Source organism: Camelina sativa, chromosome 9 (assembly GCF_000633955.1).
Source record: "Camelina sativa cultivar DH55 chromosome 9, Cs, whole genome shotgun sequence".
NCBI lineage: Eukaryota > Viridiplantae > Streptophyta > Magnoliopsida > Brassicales > Brassicaceae > Camelina > Camelina sativa.
Genome location: NC_025693.1, coordinates 12,271,613 through 12,281,079, shown reverse-complemented (window position 1 = coordinate 12,281,079; position 9,467 = coordinate 12,271,613). Strand labels below are relative to the sequence as shown.

The 9,467-nt window shown below is 31.7% G+C and overlaps 1 protein-coding gene across 2 annotated transcripts; it reads right to left on the bottom strand.

Moving 5' to 3' along the window:
* LOC104710870 (protein CDI-like) lies at window positions 4,547-6,242 on the bottom strand. Of its 2 annotated transcripts, none has more exons than XM_010427526.2 (2): window positions 6,168-6,242; window positions 4,547-5,649 (listed from the first exon to the last, which is right to left on the bottom strand). In XM_010427526.2, the coding sequence occupies exon 2, from the start codon at window positions 5,613-5,615 to the stop codon at window positions 4,863-4,865; it is 753 nt and encodes a 250-aa protein (XP_010425828.1). In that variant the 5' UTR covers window positions 5,616-5,649; window positions 6,168-6,242; the 3' UTR covers window positions 4,547-4,862. The 2 variants fall into 2 exon arrangements, with proteins under 2 accessions (XP_010425828.1, XP_010425829.1); XM_010427527.2 differs by lacking the exon at window positions 6,168-6,242 and adding an exon at window positions 5,939-6,152.

Here is a 9,467-nt window from a genome sequence, read left to right as displayed (position 1 = left end):
TGAGTAGTACATCGTAGTTGTATATGATTTAATAATATAGGTCTAAACTATGATTTTCAATGTTTATCTAAAGCTATTTGCAATCAAAAACTGATGCACAAGTTGTAAAAACGTTCTATTTTTTCTTTTGAATATAATTTAACATTTTATTCAAAAAAAAATAATATACTAGGTTTTGAACCCACGCGTAGCATTGACTTATTTGATACATTTTGGTGAAAATTATATAAGGTTGATGTCGATAATTATTTCATATACACAATTTTTACATTCATTTAAAATTCTGAAATTTTTATTTATATTATAATAATTTAAATCGTATTACTTTATCTGAAATAATGTGGCTTTATTTAAAATTTTGCTTTAATAGTGATTTAAATTTTTTTATAAGATAATACGATTGATGATAGTTATTTCAGATTTAAATTTGTCTTCATACACAATTCACCAAAATATATCAAATAAACTCACGCTAGACGTTGGTTCAAAACCTTGACCCATGAGATTGTTATTGTTACTCAAACCGGTGCGTTTCTCCATAGGTTCCAATGGCTTGAGGATGAAGATATTGGGTATATTCCTTTTAATACTATTAAGTCAAAAAATTATAAAGAACTTAAAATTTAACCTTTTTAAAATTTGGTCTTAATAGTAACTTAAAGTTTTTAATACTATTGAGGCAAAGTTTTCAAATAAATTATATACAATTGATGACATTTATTTCAGATACACAATTTATATTATCATTTAAAAAACTTTCAATTACTATTAAGGCAAAAAAAATTATTTCATATACACAATTTTTTAAAAAGTAGAAAAATCAGTTGTGTTTAAAAATCAAATATGGTCAAAAATCATGAATTAATCATTTTTTTATATTTGATTAACCGCCACTACTTATGTATTTATGTTTTTCACATTCATTATTTTCTTACTTTTCATATATTTTCTCGTCATTTTTATTGTCAAATTTTTGATAGTAATTGTCATCATTACTTCACCATTCACTCTTTGTTATACTTTTCTTTTTTTCTCTTCCATGCCAATTTTTTCACTTTCTTCCACTAAATAATCATTCAACTTTTTTTTTTAAGAGTACCACACAAAGCATGACTACTACATCGAGTCCATTGATGCTTTTTCTCGAAAATGTGTCTCACACAATCATTATGTGCAAGACTTGAGCAACAAAATGTGAACTCCAGAATACCCTCCAGAATTTGTAGGTAAGACACAAATGAAAAGCCCAATGTTTTCAAAACCGGACCGGACCGGCGGTCGAACCACGTTAACCCGCGAACCGGCATCATGTCCGGATTGGGTTAATATCAAAACCCAAAAGAAATTGAACAGGTAAAAAACCATATCAACCCGCCAAAAAACCAAAAACCGGTGAACCATTAAACCGGATAAAACCGGGTTCTATTTTTTTTTTGTAAATTTGAATACAATTAATTTAATTAATTACCTTTTCTAGTTTTCTTCTTAGCAAATCAGCAATAGTAGGGTTTCTTAGAGAATGAAGATTGCATGTTCTACAGTCTTATTATCTTATTGCTTTTAGATTTGAATTTCTAAAATATTTTACCAGTATTGGTTATACTTTGAGTTTGTTACAGTTTGAGTTTATTATTTTTTAATGTTTTTTAAAAACATTATGATTATTGAATTATTTTATTTGGTATATCCAATTATATCATAGTTATAATCATTGAAAAAAATAGAAGACATATCCATACCTATTATTTATAAAAATATCATCAAAATCAATTGAACCCGGTTGACCCCGGTCGAACCATATTGACTCATGACCCAGAACCTTTCCCGGTTCAGTTACCGGTCCGGTTTTAAAAACATTGGAAAAACCTAAAACCTCATAGCTTTTGCTATTGTTTTCTCTAATTTTCATTTTGCTCTTGTCAGGTGAAACACCATGGGAGTTTTCGGATTTGGCCATCATTCAATGAGTCTATGAGTGGGTTGAACAATATGATCCTTCAGCGCGTCTTCTGGTATTAACTTCCGACTTTGATTTCGTAAGTACTGTCTTGATGCTAACATTATATATTATATAACTAGGATTGACTATGTGGTACACCACTTATAACATTTTGTATATTTATTTATATAATTGTAAAATAATTGATATTTGTTGTTTTTAATAGAATATTAAAGTTTTATATATATTTTATTGTATTTTCAAATATTTACAGTATTATTTTTTAATTAGGTGTTGAATTTGAAAGAATTATAAGTATAAATATTTTATTAAGAATAACTGAATAAATAATTTTATTAAATTTAAATATATTATTAAATTTCAATTTTAAATATTTTTGGTTTTAAGTTATAATTTTAGATTAAATCATTAGAATCTCTATGAATATGAAGATATTTATTAATTACCATATTTATTGGTAATGATACAACTGGAAATATTAGGATATAGATAAATGACCATATATAAGAAAAAACTACTATAGTTAATGAGAATCTGAAACATTAAATCGGATTATATATTTCATTTTTGACCCGGCCCGTAAAGATGAAACAAAAAATTCAAAAATGTTAAGATAAATGTTATATAATGTTTAATATTACTCTAGAATATACTGTTCTATAATGTTTAATTTATTTTATTAAGATTATATTTTAAGATGCATTTTACGTATTTTTTCAATATTGAAAATGTTATATTGTCGGAATATTTAATGTTATATTGATAACATTTTACATTTATGGACTATTATAGTACTTGTTATCTTAATAACATTATAGCCTATATAGAATGAGAACTTTGGAATAATTATTGGAATATCATTCATGTTCTAAACCCTCGGTGTACCATTCATTAAAATGTTATAAATATTCTTGATTTCTTAAACACAATCCGCCCTCTTTAATACATGATCAAGTCTTTTGGCGATATGAACAATTAAATTTTTACTGTCAGTATCAAATCGTGTATTGAGTAGTCAAAAACGAAAGCATAAACCATGGTGATTATTATCATGTGACTCAAAATTTGGAGTAGCCAATACACATGAGTGAATCTTCTTTTTCTCTGGCACTTTAGCAATAAGAAAAAAAAACTGTAGTAAATTTAGCCAATTCCCATGTCTCATAATCTATTCTACCTCTTAATAATCAAACACAAAATGACCAGTTTCTTCTAATTCTATAGTAAGATTACATTTAACAACACACATACCGGTCCTGTGTATTAAAATTTAGAAACAACACCACTAAAAGACAAAATCTTTAAGGTTCACCATAGTGAGAATGAACTTGCAATCATGTGTATAGTTGAGCAGATAGAGTCATAGAAAAAAGGTTTGCATAGAAGGAAAACAACACAACAATGTAAATTTAAGAGAAACCTTTGATTTTTCTTGTTTGTTATCGAATGAAAATGAATATAATCACTTACAAACTATAATTAGAAGAACTAATTAAACATCTTTCTCTATATATTCACGACTCCTGCCATATAAGTATTTTTTACGAACCTGCTACGCCGTACCAAAGTAAGAAATATAGGAATAATTAAAGAAAACAGTAAGCAAAACATAGGATGCAATTCCCTAATGAAAAAACTAACTTGTAATCTAGCCTGAGCAAAAGAAATAAACTATTACTAATGCATTAACATAGTATAGGTAAGCTACAAAAAATAACTAGCTACAACCAATATAAATTCGTTCATGCATGGATATAGACTCTTGAGAAGCCTAAAAAGCCACAAGTTGTACTCATCAGCTATTTGGAACAATAAACATACTAATCAGTTCCAATTAGACAATTTTTAGATGATGTTAAAATTGTCTTAACATCAGTATAAGACATGTTTCTTTCTTTAGGAAGTTTAGTCCTCTGTTATCTTCAACATTTCTAATCTATATTCTAACGCTGATTCTTATTGGTGATTTCTTCAAAAGAGTATTATCTGAATATGCTTGATCTTCAAGTTCTCTTTTCTTTGTAGTTGAGCTTCATCTTCCACATTTTCGTTTACTACAAAAAAAACAGCAGGATGTAAGAGATATTATAAAGAAGCAGTTACTACAAAAATCAAAACAAGGGAAGACAAAAAGAGTCGAAGCAGCAATTACTACGAAAATCAAGCAAGGGAAGACGAAGAGGATCAGTCAAGTATCATAAAAAATTCAAGATGATTGGTTGATTTTAATCATGGACATGTGGCACTCTCTCCATTGCTGATGTGGCAGAAGGATGGAGAGAGTTGGAAAACTTTCATAGTATAGATTTTCATGCTCATGACTAGCAATATAATGAGTCTAGTTTGGTTAGGTTGTTCATTGGTACTACGTACATAGTGTCATGTATACAGCTGATCATAACTCCTTCCTCTGGTATAGTTACTCATACACGAACACGAGTCTACCTCGTTACAGCCGTTGATCATCCGGATGGTTGCTAGCTTATTAATTATCATTATTCATCCATCTATGTTGGTAGTGTTTTATAAATGTTGAGCTAATGCTCATTATAAATCAACTTAAAAGAAGTGGTACATAATGTCACATATCAAATAAGTTGCTTAATTTATTCATATGAGAGAAATTACAAATAAAATACCAGTAAATGTACAACAGCAAACAAACGAAAAGATTATTATGATTTATGAACCATGATGACCTTAATATTGGTATTATTTTTGAGAATGGTTTGACGAATTTAATGAGATAAAATTGCATATCCCTCCACAAGACTAATGATACAAAGCCAAAACAATATATATAACCCATGCACCGAAATATTTAGGGAAACGCTATTAATTCGTTTGCAAGTAACAACATATATATAGTAACATACCTATTCTTCTTCTTACTTCATTCTTTCTAATTTGAGTCATCGGCTTCTTTCTTGTTCTCTTTGCTGTACTCTTCCAATTCATTAAGCCAGAGATCCGCAAACTCGCAATCCTTGCAAGCATCGAACCAAGGCCCTCCCCGAGTGTAATGCACCGCCTTAGGCTGCGTGGTTGGATCGTTCTCGACAACCCTATTGTGCCCTTCAAGGAAGTTCCACACAAAAGGAATAGACCCAATATCTTCATCCTCAAGCCACTGGAACCTATGGAGAAACGCACCGGTCTGAGTATTAACAATCTCAGGGGTCAAGGTCTTGTTCTTAGGATGTCCACAATTGTAAAGCACCATAGAAGACCAGTTCTTCCTCGGGTACACAGTTTGAACCGCGCCATCCATCTTACTGGTCTCCTTAGGAGTGTAATCATGTTGAACACACATGATGGCATATTTATCATCGATCAAATCAGTAAGTTCCTTGATATCAGAAAGGTAGAGGAAATCGCAATCGATGAACATAGCCCAACCTTGGTAATCCGACAAATGAGGAGTCAAGAAACGAGAGAAAGAGAACTCAGTGCTCTCTAACTGACCTGTTTCTCTCCAGTACAGACCTTTCTTTCTAAGATCTGACTGAACAATTGGTATGATGTCAACAGGGATTGAAGATCTCTTGGTGATTGAATGATGGCAGACTTGGTAAGCAAGATCTTCTCGTGAATCATAACCAACAAAGATCCTGAAAGGTTTCTTCTCTGAAATGCCACTGTTGCTCATTGTCATTACTTGTTGTTGGAGAAAATTTTGCAACTCGGATCTGTCATTCATTTCATTGCACAAAAAAAAATTAACAAAGCTATCATTTCATCACACTAAGCTTAAACAAACCACAGAATCTACCAGCACTTTTGTAGTCAAACACAAAACTCACTAAACAACATAGTCAATCATCACAAATAATTAATTTGTATATATTTTGTAGCAAAATATTTTATTAATTATTTTGCTTAAATACAACATATAACAACATTAAACTACATTTTAGATTAAATTTATTATAAATTGTTATTTAAAAATTGAATTTTACTTTTTGTTTCCCTTACTACCTTTAAAACTCTAGGCAATGGCTCTGCCTCTGCTAAGCTGTTTTTTTTATTAAATCACATAATTAAGTAGCCAGAAACAATAGGTGAAGCAGCATGGATTCAAGTAAAATAGATAAATCTACAGGGAATGGTTTTTTTGGTTGAATGAAGCAACAAAAAGTAATCAAACTAAAACAGAGAAATGGAGAACAAAAGTTCCAGGAAATGAGGAAGAACAGAGCGAGGGTACCTGGAGATGATGATGATGGGCTTGAGAAAATGCTTTGGAGCACCGACATATATGGAGATTTGTGGACAAAAATGTGGAAAACGAAGAGAAAGAGATGTGGAGGGAGATAGGACGAAAGCGACGTCTCTTAATATTTGAAATTATTATTTTGGTCATTAAATTAAAACTATAAATAAACTTCAAACTTAGAAAGATTTAGTATTCTAGAATAGTTTAAAATATAAACTAACATTAAAATTAAATTATAAAAATATTTAAATGATAGAAATGTTAAAAAATATACATGTGTTTGTAAAAACATAATCAACACCAAAAGTTATACTCACTCCGTTTTTAACTAGTTGTCATTTAAAGTTGTTTCACACAAAATAAAAAAATTATTAATTTTTTTTATCCCCTTTTTATATATTCTCTAATACTTTTATTGGTCAAAACATTAAAACGATTGGATAAAATTGAAATATTTATCAAATATTTGCATTGGAATCTAAAACGACAAGTGTTATGACACAAAATTTTAACTCTACAATGACAACTAATTAAAAACGGAAGGAGTAATAAAGAAAATGATTATAACTAAACACAATTATAGCAAAAATACGTGATACTAAGTGAAAATATCAAAGGAAGAGTGACAATGAATACACACAATGATTGCTCGAGTAATTACCCGATACAGTTAACCGCAAGGCAGTATATACGGGGTCGAATCCACAAGGACCAATGGTACACTAAAGATTTGCGAGAGTCGTAAATAGCTAAAGCGAACGAAAGATAGTTTGTTTGGTTTCAGAATTGTAAATAAAAATGCAAGAAATAAAATCGATTAGCTTATAAGATTAAAATATTGGGTCATAGGGTATTTCAGAGATCAATGACTAATGAGAAAACGAAATATAGAATTCAATAATTAAGAACCGTTCTAGAACATGAACACAATAACAGACTAACCCTCTTTCAAGGCATCAGAAACTAAACTTGACTACTAGTTTGCTAAACTTTCATTTGCAACCTCCTAGCCAAATTTGCATTACAATCAAGTTCATTAAGTTCACAATGCGTCCCAACATCAACTTTCGCAGGCTAGAAATACATTGCTCAATTCACACTTATTCAGGCATTCTATCGAACACTTTTGATGCATAGAAAAACCTAGAGTCCAAAACAAGGTGATCAGTCCTATTTTAGCATTAAGATCATGTGAATCAAAGAACCTAAGGATTAAGAACTCCAAACAATAATTAAAACATCAATTCATTGAATCTCCTAATTGGAACCCTAAAACCCAAATGGAGAACTACTCACACATAGCAAAAGAGAAATCAAAAATCATAGATGAAGAAAACATGATTAAATTGCAGAAATAATAAGAAAGGGTTTAGAAATCTTCTCCAAATTGTCAATGAGGATAAATCTCTAGAATCCCAAAAGAGTGGCTTACAAAAAGTCCCAGGTTGCAGAAAAAGGCGTAGAATAAACTTAGAATAAAACTTAGGATTTTTCTCCCAGCAAATAGAAGGTATTTATAAAGCTCTCCAAATAAGGTAAAAAAAGGTAACGGCCTGGTTAAGACATTTCTCAGCCAGACGGGTATCTTAGGTAGGCGGGTTTTGACGTGAAACTTGCCGGTTCAGACTTCACTTCTCAACCAGGCGGGTTCCTCTGGTAGGCGGGTTTTGACGTGAAAGTTGCCGGGTTAGACTTCGTTGCTTAGCCAGGCGGGTCCCTCTGGTAGGCGGGTTTTCATGTGAACCAACATTCATCTCATATGTTTGTTTGTATCCAGAATAGCTCATTTACCTCCAATGTCCTCCAAAGTGTCCTAAAACCTGTAAAGACTCGATAAAGAACCAAAAGACTCCAAAAACACACTTTGACTCAATAAAAAGTGTAAAATAAAAGAGAAAACAAAGACTCAAAACCGATAAAAACACCATATATCAACTTCCCCCGACTTAGATCTTTGCTTGCCCTCAAGCAAAACAAAAACCTTTGCCAAGGAAAGAGGTTTGAAAACGCGAGAATTCACATATTCTTCTGGGATCATGCTATCTAACAATTGCCTGCAAACCACTATCACAAAGCTCATATCAAACCGTACTAAATCATACTTTGCCATGACCATAGCAGCTTCATATATCCTAAGATCACAAATACTTTCAGACTCAGATAACTTAACCTTTTAACATTCATTAGTAAATGCGTGCACTCTCACAAAGGGGATATCGAACACATTATGGTCTAGGTGTAAGGACAATTTAAAGATGGCTAAAGTGTTTAAGGTTTCCAGCAATGCGAACGGATGCAAATCATTATGCAAAATCACAGTGAGACACAGACCAATTAGGAGGTACACAGCTTCCCTCTAACTCGGATCAAACCAACCAACGCTAAACCCCAAACAAATCATTATTGTTCTAGATGCTTTTGATAAATAAATAAGAGCACTCTGACTTTTCCGGTTCCATACTTACTCCTTTCCCATTTTCTTCTCTTTTTTTTTCATTCTTAGGTTTTTCTTTTTTTTTTCTCTTTTTTTTTTCTTTTTAGATGGGGGAGTGGAACCGGTTCTCGTCTCACAAAATTGCATCAAAAGAACTAAATCATGGAAACTCAACACATGCTTGTGAACATAACCACACAACCACAAAAACTCAATATCAATCACCCAAACAAACTACAATGACAATCCTAACTAGAGGAAAGCTATGTCGGTCTGTATACTCCGTAGTTTTTGCACATGAATGCACATGATGATGATGATGCTCAAGAATGCGAGTGGTATGAAGCAAGGATATGGGTAAAGGTGTGGTACTAGACTAAAGACGAGTCTAGCCATTCAGAATTTACAAAGAGTGGTAAAAATGGTGTAAACTAAACTCTGAATGTATGATCCATTACATGATTCTCAACCCCCTAAGTGAGATATAATAAGTTCATATTAAGTTCAAATAAGCAAGGTCAAGCTCAAATCATCCAAATTTCAAAGTGACAGGAATTATTGAAGTGATCAAGTCATGATTTTTTCTAAACTTCCAAGTCATCCTTAAACAATGCTAAATGGTCCCAAGGCAATGAATCAAGCATGGTGCAATTCCCTAAGAAAAGCTCATAATTCTCAACCAGCATTTTGACACAATAAAACACACTTTTGACTCGATAAAACAAATTGACTGACTGAAAAGAAAGCAACAAAGGAAAAACAACCAAAGCAAACAAGATTAGTAGACATTTGACATCTTCCCCCAGACTTGCTTCACACCGTCTCGGTGTGAAAACAAATCCAAGAAAAGAGGTCAA